At 48.7% G+C, this 23,772-nt stretch overlaps 1 protein-coding gene and 1 long non-coding RNA gene across 2 annotated transcripts in view; one reads left to right on the forward strand and one right to left on the reverse strand.

The window, feature by feature from the left end:
* Nucleotides 1-17,545, forward strand: part of APCDD1 (APC down-regulated 1) — a 32,972-nt gene extending 15,427 nt beyond the window's left edge. Inside the window, exons 3-5 of the mRNA XM_047697647.1 lie at nt 1,077-1,608; nt 13,681-14,002; nt 15,492-17,545. Coding sequence (XP_047553603.1) covers nt 1,077-1,608; nt 13,681-14,002; nt 15,492-15,943 — 1,306 coding nt within the window. The 3' untranslated portion in view covers nt 15,944-17,545. The remainder of the gene's footprint in view (nt 1-1,076; nt 1,609-13,680; nt 14,003-15,491) is intronic.
* LOC125082236 (uncharacterized) lies at nt 4,146-23,371 on the reverse strand. The gene is made up of 3 exons (XR_007121925.1): nt 23,337-23,371; nt 20,413-20,458; nt 4,146-4,388 (listed from the first exon to the last, which is right to left on the reverse strand). It is a non-coding gene; the product is annotated as an uncharacterized LOC125082236 (long non-coding RNA).
* Nucleotides 23,372-23,772: the final 401 nt, after the last annotated feature.

Raw genomic sequence — 23,772 nt, forward strand, 5'->3', positions numbered from 1 at the left:
TTATATCATTATATTTTATATATATAATATATATGTAAACATATATGTATATATATACATATATGTATATATATATATATATATCTCTCTCACAGACTTGAGCAGAGTTATAAGGCCAAACCTGATGGATGTAAGTCATGATGTAACTGAGATTCTGATCTACTGGAGAGTTCCAGAGGTTGGATTCTGTGGTGGGTATGTTGAAGAAGCCCGCCAGCGTTTCCCTGGTATGGGCTGCGCTGCAGCAATAGGAACGGGCCCCAGGTAGGGCAGTGATCAGTTCCTGCTGGCCATATGTGTACTGTAGACCTAGTCCAAGTATTTCTGGCCAGCGAACCTAGTATTGATCTAAGGCCACAGCAGAAAACCACTTTGTCATTGCCATTTTGTCAATCAGCACAATCAAAAGGAACCCTTAGTTCTGTTCCTTTACCTTTGCTTTCACTAATGGACCCTTTTCCCCAGTAGAGGGAAAATTCATTTTCACGAGATGAGAGGGTGAATTTCCACTTGCCCCTAAGAGACTTCTCCCCAGTCTAGATTCCATGGCAGAATGACAGACATTCGGCACCCGCCTGCTCTAGACAAGGACCATAAAATGGAAGTGTTCAGGGGATCAGCTCTTTCTGAGCTAGCATAAGGAGCCTTCCTTCATAGGCCAGCACCACTCTCTTCCCTCTTTCCACCGGAAAGACCCTTCTCTGAAGTCAAGCCCCCAGGGAGGAGTGAGAATGGCAGGTTTGGGCTCTGGTGGCTTGTTCCTACAACGAATAAAGACTGTGGTGTAGAGAGATTAGGAACACTGCTTGGAGCCAGACTGCCTGGATTCATGGTCTGGCTTTTCTCCTGGTTACATGGCCTGGGGGCACCTTCCCTAATCTCTCAGGCCTTGGTTTCTGCACTGTGCAATGGAAACGATATCTCCTTTAGCCCTACGTCGTTGTGGGGAGTCAATACATGGGTGTCTGTGAAGGCACAGAACAGTGCCTGTGACCCTAGTTTCTTGACACCTTAGCGAATCTGCCCCTCAGCGCTTTTGGGCTTGAAAACGTCTTCCCTCCCTTTTCCTCCTGCAGCTGTGAAGTGAGGTCGGGCCCAGAGTTCATCACGAGGTCCTACAGGTTCTACCACAATAACACCTTCAAGGCCTACCAGTTCTACTATGGCGGCAACCGGTGCACCAGCCCCACCTACACCCTGGTCATCCGGGGCAAGGTCCGCCTGCGCCAGGCCTCCTGGATCATCCGAGGGGGCACCGAGGCCGACTACCAGCTGCACAACGTGCAGGTCGTCTGCCACACGGAGGCTGTCGCCGAGACGCTCAGCCAGCTGGTGAACCGCACATGCCCGGGTTTCGTGCCCGCCGGGAGCCCCTGGGTGCGGGATGTGCCCTACGACCTGTGGCGGGAAGAGAATGGCTGCGAGTGCACCAAGGCCGTGAACTTCGCCATGCACGAGCTGCAGCTGATCCGGGTGGAGAAGCAGTATCTGCAGCACAACCTGGACCGCCTGGTGGAGGAGCTCTTCCTCGGGGACATCCACACGGACGCCTCGCAGAGGACATTCTACCGGCCGTCCAGCTACCAGCCCCCCCTGCAGAACGCCAAGGTACCCCACAGCTGACCGCACTTGGGACCCGCGGGCAGGTCTTTATGAAGCAAGATGAGCGAGCCATGGGGAGGCATGGCAGTGGGGTCCGTAGGGACCTCTGCGAGGTGACCAGCGTCACAGGGGAGATGGCGGAGGGCCACCCAGGGAGGGACCCGCAGCAGAGTCAGGACACCAGGCTGGGCCACCGGCTTGCTCTGCCGTGGGGGTGCTGTGCTTTTCTGCATGATGTGGGTAATGGCAGTGGGCTTGTGGGTGTGCTAGGGGCCTGGTGGTGTGGTTCCAGCATATTCCAAAGGCTCTCCTCAGCTCTAACACTCCACAAACATCTTTGGTTCTGAAAGGAAAGCACAAAGGCAACATGGAGATGTTAGAACCATGTTTGGGAGAGATGCCACGGCAGGAGTGATCCCGGCCCTGGGGGAGAGGGCGAGGCAGCTGAGGGGAATAGGGACAGTGCTCTTGTAGGCTGCAGAGCTGATGGTCTCCCACCCCCACTACTGCTTCTGGTCTTCCCAGCCAACCCCTGAGGCAGATATGGCTGCCCCCTTAGGCAGAAGGGAGAGGTAGTGGAGATTCAGGGGGTTGTCTCTTTTGCCCAGTGTCACCCAGGCGGTGAGGTTCTGCACTGGAACTTGATCCCAGACCTCCTTCTCCAGACCCCACGTTCTTTCCATTCAGCTAAGTGAAATGTAAAGTCACTGTGATCCCCGGGGGAGGACGGAGTGGGGCAGGAAACAATTAAAACCTTATAATGTTCTTTTTGTGAATGATAGTCCAGTAATTATATTTGGAATTCACAAAACATTTCCTTTCCATGGGCTCAGGATCCGTGTCAGCCTGTAGCACCATATTCCACTGCAGAAGCTCCAGGCAGGGAGGGGCGTGCAGGGAGGGGGTCAAGGGAGATTTCTCCTCTGGCCGCCCCCACCCCCGCCACCATCGGATTGGCTTCTGTGGAATCCTCTCTCCAACAAGGACTCTCTAAATGAGGGGCCCCGTTTGACTTTTGTTTGATGGTTTATTCATTATTTTAATCTTTATTTTTTTCTTAGTCCTTTGAGCTTATTTATGACTGGTAGAGATATCCCAGAGTACTTCTGCCAGAGACCACTCGGTGTTATCTTCTGTTTATCTGTGTTATTGTGAGCTCCTGTAATGAAAGTCGCCTTTATTCTAATTGTGGGAAATCTGCTGAGGAAGCCCACTTGGCCAAGACTCCTTCCTCTTTATGCGCCTCACCAGGGACGGTCCCCGTGTGTGAGGTGAAGCCAGACCGGGGGCTCTGGGCCCCAGACCCAGCCCTCCCTGGGCTCACAGCATGACTCTGGGCGCCAAAAGGGAGTCAGGGCTCCTGCATTCTGCCTCGAGATTCCAGATGCACTGAGGAGGAAGAGGGGAACAGGGCAGTGAGAGCATGGCCTTTCTTCTCTGTCTCCATCCCAGTATCACTCTGGGATGCCCCAGGCCTCCTCAGGAGAGGTAGGGAGCAGAGGAGCTGAAGCTGCACTCATTCCATGGGTCACACAAAGGCATCAAGAGGACAGTGGCCATAGGTGGCCCCTAGGCAAGGGCATGGTCTGTTGGGGGAGGGGCAGACAGGACTCATGGGCTCCCCGTCCATCCTGAGATGCTTCCACACGGAAACATGGTCCAGAGTCGGTGCTGAACACTGCAGCTGAACAGCACTTCTCTTGATCGAAATCTCTGGTGCGAGAGAGCAGCAGGGTAAAGGAGTTCTTCGTCTGAACATTTGGCTTCCTCTGAGTCCGGTCTAGCCAACTTTTAAATTATCTCTGGTAATGGGAGGTAAGAATGTCATGAATAAAAATGGCCCACAGATAATCCAGAAACTTTCTGTCAGCCAGGAACGCCAGTCCGGTCCTTTCTGCGCCTGCTCGCCCTCCAGCAGAGACACTAACAGGCAACGAAGGGCCAAGAGGCAGGAGCAGTGAGGCAGGGAACTGAGTAAGGAGGAGGCAGTCTGAGGGAGGAGGCAGGTACCATCCCGGAGCTGTCTGGGCTGGAGTCTGGCTGCTCTCCTGTCCACACCTGACCTTGGATTAGTCCTTTGCACACACTCAGATTCACATTCCTTTTCCTCAACTGTAGACGCCCATGGAGGCTCTTTTTAGGACTGAAAAGAAAAAAGGACGAACCGTAATACCTTTCTTTTCTTACGTCCGTTCCCTCACTCTGATCTTCCGGTGGCTGCCCGGTCAGCAGGCTCAATAAGTAAAATCAGTATTCCTAAGACTTGCAGCTCTGGAAGATTCTCTCCCACTCCCTCCCCAGACCCGTAGGAGGCATCTCTCCTGCTGTCAGTCAACTCCCTGAACAGAGCCTGTCTGTTGGGAGAGCAAAGGCACACACTTGTGGTTCCTGGAGGGAAAATGTCTTGACCATGAGTTATTACCATTGGCATAAGGACTAAGGATGATAGTTGTAAGGCTGGCCTTAGAATTTTTATAAACACAAAAGTGGGAGACATGCTTTTTTTTTTTTTTTTTAAACACTGTCTGGATAAACTGGCAAGAATGCGGACTTTGGAGATGGTAGCCAATCCTGGAGTCCACTTCTTCTGTGGCCATCAGCTGCGAGGTGCTAGTGGCGTCGTCTGACCTTTGGGAGCCTTGATTTTTTTTTCCATAAAGTGGTAAGAATAGAAGAATCAACTGGATTAGCATGCTGAATGCTATCTGCCATCTGGAAAAGACCCTTCACCAAAGTTCCTGTCTTGCCCACTCCTGGAGTAGGTAGCTCTTCTGGGCAGGTGTCTCCTGGAGGGATGACAATGACAATGACATTGACCAGGGGTCTTCAGGTGTTTGATGATGCTTCACCATGAAGCATCTCCTCCCATTTTCTCCTCCCCTCCCTACTAAGGCAACTGTGAAGACATTGACCCAGATACTTAAGAGGGAGACCCTCTAAACTCTAGGCCCGAGGCCCTGATTTAAGAAATTTTAAGGATAGAAAGAACCTTGGGCATACTGTTAAATACAAAACAAAAGAAGAAGAAGATCATCTAGAATAGCATGAACAGTATGATACCATCATGTGAAACTAATAAGAAGAATAAGGTAAACTTACAAAGGAGGCAGTATTTTTGGAAGGACACATGAGAAACATGACAGTTGCCCTTGAGGAAGGGAACAGTTGGGGGACAGTTGGACTGCAACTCATCACTGTATGCCTTTTTTGTACCTTTTGCATTTTGTGCCATGATCTTGTATTGTCCAAACAGAGTCATCGTGCAAGAAGGAAATAGATTTTGGAAGCTAGGGCTCTGAGGCTCAGAGGGGAGCTCTGGCCACCGCCAGAGCTTGTGGCAGGGCTGGGAGAAGGACCCAGGCGGCCGTCCAGGGCCAGTGTGTGCTGCCGTCTGCTTCCGTAGCCAGCCTGCATGGCCACGGGCGTCCTTCGAAGGCCAGTGAGGTCTGCATGGCTCTGGGAGCTGAAAGGGCCCCTTCTTCTCTTGTTGTCCCTGGCATTGAACATCTTGGCCCACAGCATGCCGCAGAGTCCTCAGGAAGTTTTTAGATCCCTCCACAGGACAGCTCTGAGAAGGAAGAAGCGGACTTTGCCATTGGTGCGTTTCCGGACTCAGCGCAGGCAGAGCCCCAGGTGCTCCCCACCCACTGGCCAGTGGCAGGTCACCTCGCCCGCTGGGAACTGGGAACGGGAAGGAGGAGGGCTGGGAATGCATCCGGAGAGACCACACTCCCCCCTGCCACCCGCCTCTTTGAACTTTTTGCCTCCTCTAATTGCTGGTCCATAGAGACCTGGCTGAAAATTAGTTTAAATGCTAAATTGAGTTTGAAACCACTCATCTCAGCTCCTCTGGAAATGGGACACCATGTAAAAATAGAAACTTTAAATCAACTTGTTTTTCTAAGCTTTATACAGCTTTGCTGTGAGGTTCAGAGTCCTTTGGCAAATGCATCATGTTTGAAGAGAATCAGGTGTGCTGGGAGGATTCTTCCAGGATGAAATTGGCTGCTCTTCACTAGGAAAATCAAGACCACATAAAATAACCCTCAAAGAAGATGGTTTCCCTCAACTGAGTTTCCCATCAGGGCAGCCATCGCCCTCTGCTTTTCGTGCCGTTGAAGGGTGAGCGAGCCGAATTCTTTCAGTGGTAGAATCAGATAGTAATTAAAAGCAAATGATCACCGGGGTTGTTGAGGATGCCAAGAGCCTCGGGATCAGACTTGTAAGCAAATGGAGTTGGTCTCTTTCCAAAACCCTGCACTGATTTAGCCACAACATCATACATCAGAGAGGTTGTCTGAAACCAGACAGCCTTCCCCAAGCCATGCATCTCCAACATTCTGCCCCAGCGCGTCCACAGGCCCTCTGGGGAAGACAGGCACCGAAGTATTTTCAAGAGTCGCTGAGCACTAAAGATGAAGAATGTGATACTCCCGTGCTTTCGCTCTTGAATTCTGTAGAAACCTCTAGACTGAGAACGAGTGTTCGTTTTTGAGGGAGCTGGCCTTTCCGAGCCTTTTCAGAGTCTGTGAGAAATACAGATGGACCTCGAGACTTTCTGTATCAGGGACATCTGAGGCACCATGGATCAGGTGGCCACGGGCAGTGCACTTTTCTGCCCATGCCCAGGAGCTGGCTCTGCCACAGGACGGGGTGAGGGAGGGGCTCCTCAGGTGAGTGCTTGGTGGGCTCCTGGGGCGGGGGACTGACTGGGTGAGTGGGCATCACAGAACTAATGGCAGGAGGAGCCGGGGAAGGTGGTTGTGGAAGAATTTGCCTGCTTTCTGTTTCTGCCTCTGGAGGGAGAGGAAAGGGGTTCGTGGAGGTGACAGGGAACAGAAGAGGTGGTAGAGGACCAGTGAATTCAAGGAGTCATGACCTAATCAAAAGCCCGTCTCACATCAAAGAGGAATCCTAAAGAAAAGTGTGGCCCTGCTCCCCAGGGCTGGGTGTTTACTACAGAGCAGCCAATGTTGCACGTGGTTGGAGAAGTCAGAGCTGACGATGGGGGTTGGGTGATGGGGTCTTGATTTGGAAAGGCTTGCCTGTGTGGACCTTTGATTTGGGCCAAAGTGTGAATATCGTGCCTTCAATCTCTGTTCCCCACAGCTGTTGGCGTCTACTTTCCTTGCAGAAACAGTTCGTTACATTTCTTGACTCCAGAGCATTTCAGCAGATAAACAGACATGCGAGGTTGCTTTATTTAAGGAGTTGGCCGACCAGGAAATACTTGTTGTCAGGGACAGGATAAGTGGTAAACAGTTCATCCCTTAAAAGGCAAGAGAGCCCAGAGGACGGAGAGTAAGCCCCGGGCGTGCCGGAAGTCAGCTGTTCAGTCTGGAGTAGGCCTCTAGCGTGCAGGGGGGCCGACTCGGCACTGGGGAGAGCTTGGAGGAGGGGAAGAGGGCCTGACCTCGGCGGGGGGCGGGGGGTGGTAAGGGGGTATCTGGATTTACAGTAGATTTAATGTCATTATTACAATGAGCCTACTTTAACTATTGAAATGAATTTAAATTGACAGGAGTGGAAGACACAATCAAGTAAAAACATCAATCAGAAATTTTTTTCCGAAACCGTTCTTGAGGAACTTTGTTTTAAAGAATTGGCTGCTCATGGCCCTTTCTGGCTGTTGAGTCTGAACATGATGGGTGTATATAGGCAAGGTGGAAGCAAACTTATCTTTGGATGATTTCCTAATGTTCTGTAAACTGGAAAGGCCTTTGTGAGCTAACTTCTTAGCTTCTAAACTTCTTAGAAAACCTCTTTTTAGAAAATGAAGGGTTGCTCCCAGCGAGCCCCCTCCCCTGCCCCCAAGTACCCCTTAACTCCAGGACAGTGTTGGGTTAACTTTTGTCTCACTGAGCGGCGAGGAGACAAATATGAAGCCTGAGACATTGGCAGCTCACACTTCTTATGTCCTTCCGTTCTCCTTTCGTCCCCCACCCCTTCGTGGCCACTAACAGCCCCCTCCAGCTCCTAAAGCCACTGTTGGAGAGACACAACAGGCGTGACCATGGCTGTTCCACATCCTCCTGAAAGTGGAATCATCGTGACCCATCGAGGTGGTCAAAATGAGCCCAGGTTCATGAATTCCTGTGACCCCAGATCTGAAATGCACCCCAGGAGGCCCCTTCCACAAGGCCATCAGCTTTCATCATTTGCGATGACTGCTGCCTACTCTGTTCATACTGTTAAAGAGTCAGTGACGACATTCTAGCAATCAGTCTGCCACACTCCCCCAAATGTCATGGGAGAGTACTCTGGTCTTGGCCTCCAAGAGCTTGGAGAAATTCTTCTCCAGTGAAATAGAGAGGCTCCAGGAAGGCTATGTGTGTAGAAATACCTACAGTAGAAATGCAATCAAATGCATAGAGAATTGCTGTTGTAAAAAAAAAAAAAAGCTTTTAGCTTCAGTCATTGGCAGGTCTCTTCCTGAGAAACATGAATGTGTTTTTGATCCCGTGGAAGGAAACTGTGAAAGGAAGTTTCCATCATCTGTTCCCATTTCTCCTCCTCCTTGGGCAAAACTTTTAGCCCAAGAAATGTTTTATTCATCCTGCTTCTCTAGTTGATCAGTTCACTGCAAGATGATATCAAGTAATTTCTTCCGTTCTGGGAAGAGGCTGGAAACAAGTGGATACTGTCAGCAAATGTTGTTGGTGAACCATCTCTCCAGAAATAAATGTTGGCAGGGAACAGGAGAGAGCCTGGAGAATCCCTATCAGTCATCAGCCAGAGAAGACCTTTTCTAGGGACCAGAGTCCTTGATAGACATCTGTTCTCAGCCTGAGAGGCAGCCTGGGGCCAGAGGATAGCACTCAGCAAGCCCCAAGACCAGAGTATGTTCCAGACTCTACTTTTGGCTTGTAAACTTATCTGGGCCATGTTATTCTATCTCTCTGTGCCTTGGTGGCCTCATCTGTAAAGTGTACCCATGGTCTCTTCGAGAGGTTGTAAAGCTAAGGGGATGGTGTACTTGAACTTGCTCAGACTCATTGTGCTGGACGTGCAAGCTGTGGGTAGGGAGTTGGACAGGAATTGGAATGCAGAGTGGGCAAAACCCCACTCTTTGCTAGAACATTGCACACTTATGAAGTTGAAGGTTGATTGTCATTTTTTTAAGATTTTATTTATTTGTCAGAGAGAGAGGGAGAGAGAGCGAGCACAGGCAGACAGAATGGCAGGCAGAGGCAGAGGGAGAAGCAGGCTCCCTGCTGAGCAAGGAGCCTGATGCGGGACTCGATCCCAGGACGCTGGGATCGTGACCTGAGCCGAAGGCAGCTGTTAACCAACTGAGCCACCCAGGCGTCCCGATTGTCATTTTTTGAATAAGTTTGATTATCTTCTTTTAGGAAATTAATTCCATGGGGACTTTTTTTTCTCCCCTCCTCCTTCAAAATTAAAGCTTTTTATAGTTGGTGTGAAGAGTAGCAACAAAGAAACACATTCTGGTCCTGCTGCTTTAACCTTCGGATCTTCTGTGTCCAGAAACCCTAACTTTAAAGTAGCCCATTCTAAGATCCCAAAGGAGGGAGGGAGGTAGAAGCCCAGTGGGAGAGCCTACAAAAGTATAGCTTCTCAGAGGAGAACCAGTATCAGAGCACGGACCTTAAAAGAGAGGAATTTCATAAAGCAAATGATATTTCAAAGTACACATCACTCTTCATGTCAGGAAACTCTTCCCATTTATTCTTTTTGAAAAGCTACTATCTATCTATCTATCTATTTATTTATTTATTTATTTAAGATTTTTATCTGAGAGGGGCACCTGTGTGGCTCAGTGGGTTAAAGCCTCTACCTTCGACTCAGGTCATGATCCCAGGGTCCTGGGATCGAGCCCCGCATTGGGCTCTCTGCTCAGCAGGGAGCCTGCTTCCCCCTCTCTCTGCCTGCCTCTCTGCCTACTTGTGATCTGTCTGTCATATAAATAAATAAAACCTTAAAAAAAAAAGATTTTATTTGAGAGAGAGAACACAAGCAGGGGGAGCGGCAGGCAGAGGGAGAAGCAGACTCCCTGTTGAGCAGGGAGCCCAATGTGGGGCTCGATCCCAGGACTCTGGGCTCATGACCCAAGCCAAAGACAGAAGCTTAACCAACTGAGCCACCCAGGTGCCCCAGAAAGCTGCTGTTTTAAGAAAAGCATCTGGAAGAAGAGAAAATTTAGAGCCAGAATATAGGCCTTAATTTCTGCTTCCACGTAATTGTTCCTATAGGTCTTTCAAGTTTTATTCAAGCCAAGGATGGTGGGAATGAAGAGCACAAATTAGATTTTTTAAAAAAATCTGTCCATACAATAGAGAGGTTTCCCCCTTATCTAACCATGGCTAAAACTGTCTGCTTGGTGACAGTATGCACAGAGAGGCCAAAAATCCCACCCATGTTTATGACATCTTGGTTTCTTAATGGCTACTCAAGAGTTGTTACGACAGGTCAGTTCAATAGTAACAAGAAAAACAACCCTATTACAAAATGGGCAAAGGACTTGAATGAACATGTCTCTAAAGAAGATCTACAGGTAGGCCGTTAAGCACATGAAAAGATGTTCAAGATCACTAATCATTAGGGAAATGCAAATAAAAACTACAGTGTGATACCACACCATACCCATTTGATTGGCTATTATCAGAAAGAGAAAAAAAATAGTTGTGTGCAAGGATGTGGAGATATGGGAACCCTTGTGCCCTGGGGGTGGGAATGTAAAATGGTGCAGCTGCTTTGGAAAAACAATATGGTGGTGGTTCTTCCAAAAGTTACACGTGGGATTATGGTATGATCCAGAAACTTCACTTCTGAATGGATGCCCAACAGAACTGAAAGTGGGGTCTCTAAATAGATTGTATACCTGTGCTCATCGCATCGTTATTCACAGTAGTCAAAAAATGGAATGTTCATCAGTGGATGAATGGATAAATAAAACGTGGTACATACATACATCGAACTCTTCCTATTCAGCCTTAAAACGAAAGGAGATTCTAACATGTGCTACAACATGGGCAAACCTTGAGGACATTATGCTTAGTGAACTAAGCCAGTCACAAAAAGGACAGATTCTTTGTGCTTTCACATTTGTGAGGTACCTAGGGTAGACAGATCTATAAAGACAGAAAGTAGAATGGTGGTTGCCAAGGACTGGTATTGAAAGAATGGGGAATTGGTGTCTATTGGGTACAGAGTTTCAATTTGGGGAGATGAGAAAGTTCTAGAAATGGACCGTGGTAATGGTTGCATAATGTGTGATTGTCCTTAAAATGGTTAAAATGTTAAGTTTTACGTCATGTATATTTTACCATAATAAAAAAAGTAGGAATTTGGCAAGACTAGTAGCTAAGGGCCAGATTCCTCCCACTCCATACCACTCCATCCCTAAATTTTCATAGACCCAGCTGATGGATGGCAAGCTTCCCTTGCCTGTGGCTTTTCTCTGCTGACGAACAGAAATGCTTCAGCCAGGTCCCCATCTCCGAAGTCAGACCTCTGTGCCGTTGTTCTTAAGAGCACCACGTGAACGCCACATGCTACCATGGCACCTTTCTGAGAGAGCCTGGGTCCGAGGGCTGTGCCCACCTCCTGTCACCGAGCCTGTTCTGGTTCTGACGGAAGAGCGCTTGATCCCTGGTGTTATGCTGGGGGCAGAAGCTCTTGTGAGAAGACCCCTATTCCCCCACCCCCTCTGCCCTATCCAAGAAGCTTTCTGAGGTTCCCAAACTGATACTGGTATTTGAGGAGCCAAATTCTGTCAGGAAATGAGACTCCTATCTCAGAATGGCCAGAAATGAAGTGGTCACAAGTGATGTTTTTAAATCCCCAAACTACTGGGGCACCTGGGTGTGGCAGTCATTAAGCGTCTGCCTTCTCTCAGGTCATGATCCCAGGGTCCTGGGATCGAGCCCCGCATCAAGCTCCCTGCTCAGCATTCACCCCTCTTCCACCCCCCCTGCTTGTGTTCCCTTTCTTGCTATCTCTGTCTCTGTCAAATAAATAAAATGCTTGAAAGAAATAATCAGGCAATCCCCGAACTACAGATAGCAAACCCATTTGTGGGGAATGACACGAAAGAGCATTGTTAGTGAGCATTGAGATCTCCGCAGAGATCTGTGGAGGCATGACGGCCAAGAGCCCTCTCCCACTGTCCTGCTCTCCCACTCTCTGAGATCTCCAGGCACCTAACTAGACAACTGCAACGACACCTTGAGTCACTGCTGGACAAGAAAAGGCCTTTGAAATCTGGATTTTTGACTCTGGGAGGCATGGGTATGCCCTCCTGGGCATTCCTGTCAGTGCCTTTTGTTAGGCCTGAGACCACACCAGTGAGCTGCCCCATACCATGGATCCCATGGCTGGGGGAGCCCAAGGCCAGTGTCCACGAGCTGTTTCCCCCAACAGTTGGCTGCAATGGTGACCCTCCTGCCACTGCACAGATCAGATTTGCCTCGTGCTTCTGTTAGCCCTGTCAGCTTTAGCACAGCTGGTGTGGGAGGGAGGGTACCAGAGACGTGGGCCCCCACGTCCAGGGGCAGGAAGCCCACAGCCCACAGGTGTCCTGTGGCTCCTATCAAACAGGCCATGGAAGGTCGGGCCCAGAACACAGCTGTCCTACCCTCTGGACTGTGGCATTCGAAGGGGAGCCCCACGCCTGCTGGGCAAACAGCGTTTACGTGGCTGGCAGTCTCCGGCCACCTCTGCTGCTTGGGATGGTTTCTCGGCCACTGCTGTGGACAGACAGCCATCGTCGGGAGGCTGGGGGAGTGTTCTGAAGCAGACACTCAGGGAGGCAGCCCCTGGAAGGCAGAGCTGCAGTTATCTTGATCTAGTGAAACGGCTTAAAGCTATAGAGCAGGGAGCAAGTGAAGAGACCATAAACCATCAGGCCTCAAGGCCGGTCTCGAGGTGTGCAGGCTGCCTTCACAGAGGCCTCTGCTCCTGCCCACTTGCCGGCCGCCTCCTTACGGCCCTCCTTTGAAAGGACCCCTGCTTTACTACACAGCTCCCTTTGTCATCCCAGCAAAAAAAGCTTGGCCTTTTTTTTTAAGTTTCACGTGTCTCCTAATTGTTTTTAAAAGTGGAAAAAAAAAATCTGTAAAAGACGCATAACATTTCCATCTTAGCTATTAGACGGGTCCAGTCCCGCAGCATTAAGAACATTCACACCGTTGTGCGACTGTCTCCCCCATCCACCCACAGACCTTTTTTCATCTTCCTGACCTGAAGCTGTGTCCCCATTAAACACGAGCTCCCCATCTCCCCTCCCCCAGCCCCTGGCCACCATGATTCTACTCTCTCTCTCTCTCTCTGAATTTGATCACTCTGGGTGGCTCATAGAAGAGGGATGGGATCGTACAGTATTTGTCCTTTGGTATCTGGCTTATATCACTTCACATCCTGTCATCGGGGTTCATCTGTGTTACGGCCTGGGTCAGAATTTCTTTCCTTCTTCCAGATTGAATAATCTTTCATTGTAGGTGTGGACCACATCTTATGTCTCCATTCACCTGTTGACATATACTGGGTGGTTTTCATCATTTGGCCCTGTGACTGCACTGCTAGGAACATGGATGCGTGGCTGTCTCTTCAAGACTCTGGTGTCCTTTGGACATAAACCAGAGGAGGAATTGCTGCATCGTATTGGAATTCTTTCCCTCAGCCACTGTCCCATTTTAGCTTCCCAACAGGGCGCACTCGGGTTCCAGCTCCCCCCCACCCTCCTTGTCCACACTGTTCAGATTTTGTCCCTAGTACCCATCCCAGTGGTAACCCTATAGCCTTGCTGAAGTCAAGCATTTGGGACATGTGGTAGGATTCTAAAGAGAGTATACTTCACAGCTGACATATTTAGGTAAGTTTGGCTGATGTCAGCCAAACACACATGTGCACTTGTGAGCCTACACTTACACACACACACACACCCCATCTCACCCCCTCCGTGCCTGAGGGCCTAGCTCCAGGTGCCTCCTGGGTCCCCAGGTGACAAATGACGGGACCCCCTCCAGTCCCACTGTGGGCCTCATTTGAAGTCAGCACGCGTGCACTGCCCAATCACGATGACTGAGATCTCTCCACATGTGTGTTTCTCATCCCCAGAACCACGACCACGCCTGCATCGCCTGCCGCATCATTCACAGGTCGGATGAACACCGCCCGCCCCTCCTGCCCCCCAAGGCCGACCTGACCGTCGGCCTGCATGGCGAGTGGGTGAGCCAGCGCTGCGAGGTGCGGCCCGAGGTCCTGTTCCTCACGCGCCATTTCATCTTTCACGACAACAACAACACCTGGGAAGGGCATTACTACCACTACTCCGACCCCGTCTGCAAGCACCCCACCTTCACCATCTATGCCAAGGGCCGCTACAGCCGGGGGGTGCACTCCTCCAGGGTCATGGGAGGAACGGAGTTCGTGTTCAAAGGTAGGGCTCCTGCCGCGACTCGCAAAGTCACAGCCCAGCCGGTGAGGAACTGAGCGGTTTGGGGACCTTTGTGTTCAGGCAGAGCCTGAGAGAAAGGGCCTTTCTTTTTTTTCTGGGACAGATGTTGGGGGAGAAATTAGGGAGTCCTTTCTGCTTCAAGGTGATCATTCACATCAGCTTCCGAGGTTCCCCTCTGTTCATAATGGGGCCGGCAGGGGTGGCTCAGCCCGTGGGCCACAGTTCGGAAGGGCCCACACGGCTCTGCACGGTGTCAGACGTGGCCAGGGAGGACATGACTAGGAATGAAGCCTCACGTCTGCACATTGCCTTTTTTTTTTTTTTTTTTTTTTAAAGAGAGAACACAAGTTGGGGGTTGGGGAGAGGGAGAAGCAGGCTTCCCGCTGAGCAGGGAGCCCAACTCGGCGCTTGATCCCCCGTGTCAGGTCCTGGGATCAGGACCTGAGCCAAAGGTAGATGCTTAACTGACTGAGCCGCCCAGGCGCCCCTACCCATTTCCTTTTTTGTACACCGCTCAGGCTGCTTTTGAGCTGCCCCTGTGATAGCATCATACTTATCGCTGTGTCTGTCATGCACCTGAAAGTTGTCCTGTGCCTGGAAGTGGGAGGTTTGGGGTTTGTAATGATTACTTAAGCGAGGAACATAAGGGGTGAAATTCACCAGGCTGTTATCAGCAAGGGAGGTCTCGCAGCCTCTCTTTCTAGAATTTCTTTCTGCACTTATACATCTTTTCAAGCTGGTGGCAGTCATATCACAGACAAGTAACAGAGACGTGGCCCATGTACTGCGTGTGACCCCTCCTAGGGTAGCATTCCATGGTTCCGTCTATTTAATAGGAAGTATTTCTGCCAACCTGATAAGACTTAGGCCTTCTTAATCCCCCACCTAGGAAGGAAGGTTTTCTCCAGGAAGGGTGGACCTTTGCTAAATGCAGCCAAGAAAACAGCCACCTTGGCCAGGTTCCACCCCGAAGCTGCCGTGGTGCACATAAGATAAATTCCCCTAGGGTCCTTCAGAAATAGCCCTCTCTAAGTGCTGGGATTTCTGTTTCATACATTCACGCATATTTTTCTTGCTTGCAGCCTCATTCATTTTAGATGCCTGATCTGTGGGCCAGTATGAATTTGCAAGGCTCCCAGCTAGGATAGGCATTCAACACCAAAAGTATTTAAAAACCTCAAAGCCCTTTTCATGAAAACAGAATTCCAGTTTGCGTTGAATATTGTGTCAGTCCCAAAGACGCAGTGACACCAAAGGCAAGTCCTGGGAGACACTCTGCATGACAGTTTGAGTTCACGTTAACAGCGGCGGTCACATTCACATGTGGAACTCTCCCGACTGGGGTGGGAGCTGCTCTTCAAGGCTGCAACCAGTGGGTGGCCGCGAGGGACTGGGTTTAGGGCTAGAGTGCTTTCTGTACCACATGCCGTGCCCGGCTTGGTGTCACCGACCTGTCCTCTCTCCTTCGCAGTGAACCACATGAAGGTCACCCCCATGGACGCGGCCACTGCCTCGCTTCTCAACGTTTTCAACGGGAATGAGTGCGGGGCCGAGGGCTCCTGGCAGGTGGGCGTCCAGCAGGACGTGACACACACCAACGGCTGCGTGGCACTGGGGATCAAACTACCTCACACCGAATATGAGATCTTCAAAATGGAGCAGGATGCCCGCGGCCACTATCTGCTGTTCAATGGCCAGAGGCCCAGCGATGGGTCCAGTCCGGACAGGCCCGAGAAGAGAGCCACCTCCTACCAGATGCCCTTAGTTCAGTGTGCGTCCTCTGCACCCAGAGCTGACGACTTCTCTGAGGACCTCCGGGGTCACCAGTACGGGAGCTGGGCGCCCGAGAGGAGCACTTGTTCCCTGCTTCTCGCTGGGCTCACTGGCCTTTTGACTCTCCTGCACTGGAATGTCCTCAGATAGATGTTTCTTAAAAAGCAATCTTTTTCCAAGCCAGGATTCCTTACAATGGACAAATTTCTTTACCAAAAAAAAAAAAAAAAGAGAGAGAGAGAGAGAGAAGAAGAAAAGAAAGGGCACTCCTTCTCATGATGCACTTGAGTGCTCCAGAACTGTGGCTCCCATTCTGCTGCCAGGCCCCCCTCCCTCCCAGCCTGAGTCCTAAGCAACCCTTTTTGAAGTTTCTGCTTTGAACTCTGGCCAGTGGGATCCCAGGCCGCCGGGACGCCTTCTCAAGAGTAATTGCACTTTAAGACCGCAGAGAGCGTGGAGCTCATGTGTTTGGTAGATGGAGCAGGGTGACAGCGAAGTCCTCTTCTTCTCTCCCTCATGATTATTAATCTATTTCTGAGTTACACGTAGACAGATATCAAGCTCCAGCTTTTCCTGCCACTGTCCTCCCCCGAAACTGTGTTATGACCTGGAATCCAGTGCAGATTTGGGTTAGGACCACCAGCAAAACACCTTCTATTAATAAAGAAGAGACTCGAGTGTAGATATGTATATAGGGAAAGACACACGGTTTCACTTCACCATCCTGACAGCCTTAATGCAAAAAAAAAAAAAAGAAGAAAAAAAAGAGGAAACCCCAGCTTTCCAATGTGGAGGGGAAAAGTATCTGTAATTAAAGGTTCAACGTAATTTAAACTATCCGTTGTTTGAACTTGTGGGGAAAGGAGACTCGGCGAGATGCTGGTTTCTGGGTGGTCGTGGAATGCACGCTGCTTGATGACTGCCCAGCTGACAAGGGTGGTCGAGAAAATACCAGAAGCAGTACCCACAGGACCAGCAATGTACGGGATGGTGATAGTGCATTAAATGCCAACAGGATGATTAAAAAAAAAAAAAAGTGCCTGTTCATTCCACAGTTTCCTCTTCGTGGGGCCCTCCTCCCGGCTCATGCTGTATCTGGTCAAGGGTGGGCAGACGGAGCCTCACGGTCATCCCGGCTACCTTCAAAGATGACTATGCAGAGACCCCACTTTAATGTTCAAAGACAGTGTAGCGGGGATATCCTCATCGGGGCTGTACTAGACCCTCAGTGTGCCTGAAACCCAGGCTTCCGGTAAAGCCCTTTTATCGCCGGATGCGACATCTTGACTCTTTTTCTATCCTGCTGTTGCCTTTGGTCTGTGGCTGCACAGGGTCTCAGGGTCACCTTCCAGAGAGTCTGTGAGCTTCTTCCTCGCAGACGTTGGGAGGGGCTGTGAGTCATGTCTGCCCACGTCTACTTTGGACTGTTCCAAACGGTGCTCTCTGAACACCAAGTGCTATTGCCGGTAGAGACCGACGGAGGGGAGTACCAAGTCTGCGGAAGCCTGGACGGAACCGGAAGTGAGCATGGAAACCACAGTCAAGGTCGAGAGTCGTACTTGTATTTAAAAAATAACTTTATGAAATGCTGTAGCATTCAGTGTGGTGATGAGTTATCAGGATAGCATGGAGTCCCAAAGTGCTTTATCTTTAGAATATATTTTAAGTTGTGGGGCATACTGAGGGGGTTTATTCAAATGAAAATACTAACTTAATGTCTGCCAAGTTTAATAAACAAAGATGTCAAAAATACTCCCATAGAATACGTTTTACCTGTGGATCTATTTAATTAATGCTAACGCTATCTTTAAAAGATATAATAAAATTACGTGAAAAACTATGTTCACTGCTAAAGAATACCTCAGTGATTCGTCATAGAAGTGATAGATTTATAGCCATTTAATTCACAGGCACTCACCCAGACTTAGCTACTCAAACTTTTAAACAATACACACACACACACACGTATATCCAAATATGTAGGTATTTACATGTGTATAATGTATGCATATGTATATATGTCTTAGAGACAACATGACATTCATGAGATCGTATCACTTTCTGATACGCCAGAAATCATTACAGAGAATTTTAATCACAGTATGTATTTTTTTTTAAAGATTTTATTTGTTTATTTGACAGAGAGAGATTCACAAGTAGACAGAGAGGCAGGCAGAGAGAGAGAGAGAGAGGGAAGCAGGCTCCCTGCTGAGCAGAGAGCCCGATGTGGGACTCGATCCCAGGACCCTGAGATCATGACCTGAGCTGAAGGCAGCGGCTTAACCCACTGAGCCACCCAGGCGCCCCATCACAGTATGTATTTTAATCACAGATTATCAACACAATTAGATGTACACCTGTCACTCGCTGTATCACCCACAAGTATCACATCTTGGTTATGTCATATTGACACAAATAAGGGTCAGTACGTTAGTGGCAGGTAGCTCCACTCTAAATCCTGGGCTTGGTGGAAGAAGTAAGTAACTAAAGGATGGCTGTCCTTGACTGCCCTGGCCGGGAACTAGACTTCCTCTCTTCCTGGGTAGCAGGCTGATGATGGTCAGGGTCAGAAAGTTGTTCCTCGGGCAACCCTGGCCAACTCCAGGTGGACCTGGGCTCAGGAGCTTCCTATAGCCTCCAGTCACCCCGTACAGAACAAAGGTAATTTGTGCAGACATGACAAATCTGGTCATCTGCATAGATGCCCAGCGTCTGTGACTTCCAGGTGGTGTCTGTCCTGTCATCCTGAACAGTCGTCGTGGCATCCCTGTGCTGTGGCTGCCCACTAGGGTAACTCTTAGCAGCGCCCAGCACTGAGGTTCCCTGCGTGAGAGGCTGGGGGGTCAGGGCGTCCTCAACATGGTTTCACACACACTTGTAAAAACAACTGGACTGTAAGACCTGCAGTTCTGGGTTGAAGGGAAAGCTCTCAAAAAAATAGAAGAGATTCTCCAACCCACCCCCTCCTTAAATAGATCTTGAAAACAGAGACGATGTTCAAAGCGATCCACACACATTGCAATATTTCGTTTAGAATGGTACCCCCCCCCTTCTGTCCCTATGATTTACCAGGCGCATGACAATGGAGGGCAGCAACCAACAGATAGCATCTAAGTGGGCATTTCTGGACACTGTTCTCAAAGGAAAATGCAGACCATTCTGAGGCGGCGTTAGGGGAGCAGTGATGTGGGTGGAAACACACAGGAAATGGACTCACTCTGACACAGAGAATTTATCTATCTGACACAGATTTTTTCGGGCCTGAGACATTTAAAGCTTTCATGAATCCAAACATCTTTCATAAGGATACACCTGCAGCAAGAGGAAATAAAGGTAGCTTAGATAAATGTTTCTCACTGATTTCTAGACTCTTGAGAATTGCATAAGCATTCTTCTCTTATAAGTAAGAGAATCCTATGTCCTAAGACACCAATTGAATCCTTTAATTCCCTTTGATGACCCAAGAGCCTTTGGCTTGCAGGGTAAATGATCTGCGCATGTCTGTGGGGCTCCTATTTTAGCACGACCCCATTTCCCTGGGGTTTCAGTAGGTAGAAGTAACACTATCACGAGAAAATACTGGGGAGGTGATGCCCTCCCACTTCTCCATTGACTGAGACCTGATGACACAGACACTTGACACAATCATACTGCTCCAGGGGAGACCTAACACACTGGCCAAACCCACACCTCACACTGGACAGCAGGTTGCAGGATCTGACTGGTGGCCTCCCGTGGTGTCCATTGGATTCATTTGGGTCTCTTGGTTTCTGACATCGCTGTACAACCACCTCTGCGACCCCTCTGCCCTCTGGAACACCACCCAAGCGATTCCATGCCCCTGTCACTTAATCCATCTCGTAGAGCCATTATGTTAGAATCTGGAAGCCAGAGGCTTTGTGAGTGCAGATAGCAACACATTGCAAACCCAGGCCTCCAAGCTTCTTCAACCACCAGCTGCATCTTTGTCCTCCTGAGCTGGAGGGCCACCTGGCAGCTTTGTCCGCTGCTCGGGGACTGTTCCAGCCTCTTTAATCCTCATGAAGTCTCTCCCTCTCAAGTGATGGGAAAGGCTGAGAGAGATCCTCTGCAGGTTCAGGATTGTACTTCCTGAAGACTTTAAGCTTTTGAGGTCTGAGCTTTTTCTGCAGCAGATGAGGAAGCATATGTAGGACAATTGAGAGGACATGACCTTCAGAAAATCAGGTTATAATAAGCAAGGGAGGAATACTGTGTGTTAAGAAACTCATTTGCAGAATGTCTTCCCATTCCCTAAATAACGCAGTCCATGTTCTCACATGCTGGGCCCAAGGTAACATGTCTGCCCCGGAATCAGTTGGAAACGCTGAGCTATCTCATTGAAACTGAAATCTCCCATAGATTGAAAAATCGAAATACATGTTGCATGTTGCAGTTTTATCCTCCAACTTATTTGGTAAGTGGAGCTATATTATATCGGAGTCTCAGCATCCCTTACATGGAAGAGACGAGTGAATCAGCCTCATAGCACCTAAGTAGATCATTAAAAGAAAAAAGTTCCTGAAAAGAGTGTGTCATCTCGAAACAGAAGAGTATTGTGCGTTGTATTAGAAGCCGGTAGCTTGGCAGGGGAAACTCACATAGGCGAGAAGAGAGCTCCCTTCCACTGTGGCAGCCTTGCTATCCCTGAAAACAAAAGACAGCTTAGTGACATATGAGACCGCTTTGCCTTCAAAGCCCTTTGCATCCATTAAGCTTTTGAAATGAATTGTCTTCCCAGTATCAGATGGAGAGCACAGCAGTACGAGTACTATGGCCTGTTAGACATAGCATTTGTTATAGGGTTTGTTGCCACTTACATAGGAAGAGAAGCAATTGGTATCCAGTTCCAGTGGACACTTGTGTCCATTTTCAATGCTTATTCCACCCTTTGTCAATGTGAAGATCTTTCTGTTTTTTAATTGTATGTATGTTTCGCCAATCTACAAATCAATTCTCCTTTCCCACTAACTACATGTTCCAGATTAAATCTGACCCATTGTTGAAGTGTTTGTTAAAGTAAGGCTAGTGAATAGAGCATTGGATTCCTTGGAAACCTCAGCCGACTCTAGAGAAGACCAAAAAGGCATCACTAATTTCTGGTTCTAGATGATAAAGGTGACGATCCCTGAGGTCAGGGATTAGGGAATCAAAGAGTTGTTGTGGGAGCCGTTCTTTTCACACTCCAGAATTTCAGCCTGACCTTCTCAAGCACAGCAACCGTTTCTCGAATGCACAGTGTCTGAGGCGTTGTAACCTGTTCTTTATATCCATTATCGTGTTTCATCTTCACTACACCCTAGTACTTTACCGTTTTGAATTCTTGCGGGGAAATCCGGTTAGGGTTTGCAGAATGCTTGTCCTAACTCCCCACAAACAAGCCAATTTTTCTTCAGGCACTTTATCACCCACCCTTCCAGAACCCAGGAGACACAGCAAAGCTGTAAAGCATATGTCATTCCCTGATTTCAGGGGAGAGAGAGTAGAAACTAGGGTAGCGTCAGCCTCTGCTTTTAACTTTGCGAGCTCCTTATATGATCATTACTCCCTGATCAGGCTTAGGGAAGCCGAGGGAGGCTCCTTCCTCCCAGAAGCCTTCGGGAACCATCTGGATGGAACGACGCATGCCCTCTTTGCAACAAGCGGGCATTTTCAACTTCCAAACATCATCAGGCTTCAGTGACCCTCAGTTCCTCAGCCAGATCTTTCCTGGTCCAAGGTCTCCATACCAGTGAGTGAAGGTGACTTTGGAATGGGCTTCTGCATCCACGAGCACACACTTGATATTTCAAGCTCAAGGGACAGGTATTTGAGCAGCTCGGGTCAAGCCAGAGAGAGATTTAATGCACTCTCTGAAACTCCTGAGAAGAAACCTGGTGTGCAGTATAAGAGATCCTCTGGATGGAAGTACGTGTACCAGTGTCTGTGCTCTCTGGGGCCAAAGTAGGTTCTAGCGAATTCTTGGAGCAGGCCAGCTTTCATCTTGGCCTTGGCTTAGCACACCGTCCTGGTCAAGCCACGTCTGCCTGTGTTTATTAAATAAACACTGCCCAGGCAATCACTCACTTGAGCTCCCCATACTTTGCTTCAGTCTTTGTACCCAAGTCAAACATTCGGCCATGGCTCCCATCCATGGTGGGGTGGTGGTATCCTCCAGGCCATAAGCTGGTCATTTCAGACAGACAGGCTTGTCCACATCTTGAGGATGAAGGACTCAAAAGTCACGTTCAGCAAAAGAGGCACCAAGGAAAATCCAGGAGAAGCACGTATGGTAAGCTGGGCAGGATTGTCCACTGGGCTCTCCAGGTCCAAATCCAGGCTCCACCCTTCCTGACCTGGGTCCCCATACAGATAGCAGCCATGGGCTCCCCTTGCCTCCTTCATCTGACTGAAATCAGTCAATAGGGGCGTAGACATGCAGTCCAAGCCAAAACAGGGGGAGAGGGGTGGGGGAGTTATCCTCCAGCTGTCTACCTGCTGGGTCCCTGTAGGGTTAGCTGCCAGAGCCACAGTTCCTATCTGATGGTCCTCTCCAAAGAGCTGCCCTCTCTGCTCTCTCTGGAAGCCCTTCCGCCCATACCTTTCATCGCTCCCCACAAGGCCTACCCTTGGAGTACCGCACTCACCCTTGTTGTTTGTCCTTAATTTTTGGTACATTCCTTCATAAATAATAGTCCTTTCCCCTTTCTGGTGACCAGCTCTGTTTTTCTATCTCTGTGGCTCATCGGATCATTTTAGAGGGAACACAGAAATATGAGTTTGCCTCGTTTTTTTCAGAGGATGCCTCTTGTAAATGCAATCCTATAGCATTTGTCTTTCTGAGTAGCTGATTGCACTTAACAGAATGTACTTCTAGCTCATTCACGCTATCACATTTGTAGGATTTCCTTCTTTTTGAATGCCAAGTAATATTTCATGGTGTGTGTATACTATCTTTTGTTTACCCATTTGTCTGTCGATGGACATTTAGGTTGTTTCTACTTCTTGGTTATTAGAAATAATGCCGCAGTGAACATGGTACGGGTAGCTTTTTAAGATAATGGTTTTGTTTCCTTTGAATAAATACCCAGAAGTGGAATTTCTGGAGCAGATGGTAATTCTATTTTTAATTAACTGAGGAACCACCATTTTATTTCCCACAGGGGTCACACCATTTTACCTTCTCATCCACAGTATACAAGGGTTCCAATTTCTCCACCTCTTCTCCAACACTTGTTAGTGGTTTGCGGTGGTGGTGGTGGGCAGGGGGGTGGTTTCACAGTGACCATCTAAGCATGTAGAATGTGATATTTCATTGTGGTTTTGTTTGCATTTCTCTGACAATTTTAGTATGCTTATTGGCCATTTGTATATCTCTTTGGAGAAATGCTTATTTAAGTCCTTTTCCCATTCTTAAAATTCAGACTATGAAGTTTTTGGAGCAGTTTAAAGTTCACAGCAGAATTTCGGGGTAGGTACAGAGATTTCCCATATACCTCCTGCCCCCACACATGCACAGCCCTCCCTCCCATCCCCCATTATCCACATCCGGACACCAGAGTGGTACATTTGTTAGGACTGATGAACCTACATTGACATGTCATTATCACCCAAAGTCCAGAGTTTACCTTACAGTTCACTCTTGGTGTTGTACATTCTATGGGTTTGGCCAAACATACATAATGATGTACACATCATTATAGTGTCACACAGAGTATTTTCATTGCCCTAAAAATCCTCTGTGTTCTACCTATTCATCCCTCCCCCATGTTATCCCCCCCAAGCCCCTAGCAACTACTGATCATTTTACTGTCTCCATAGTTTTACATTTTCCAGAATACCATGTAGTTGGAATCATACAGTATGTAGTGTTTTCAGATTGGCTTCTTTCACTTAGTGATAGGCATGTAAGCTTCCTCTGTGTTCTTCTCATGGCTTGATCAGTCATTTATTTCTAGCACTGAATAATATTTAATTTTCTG

Source organism: Lutra lutra, chromosome 12, assembly GCF_902655055.1.
Source record: "Lutra lutra chromosome 12, mLutLut1.2, whole genome shotgun sequence".
Taxonomy (NCBI): Eukaryota; Metazoa; Chordata; class Mammalia; order Carnivora; family Mustelidae; genus Lutra; species Lutra lutra.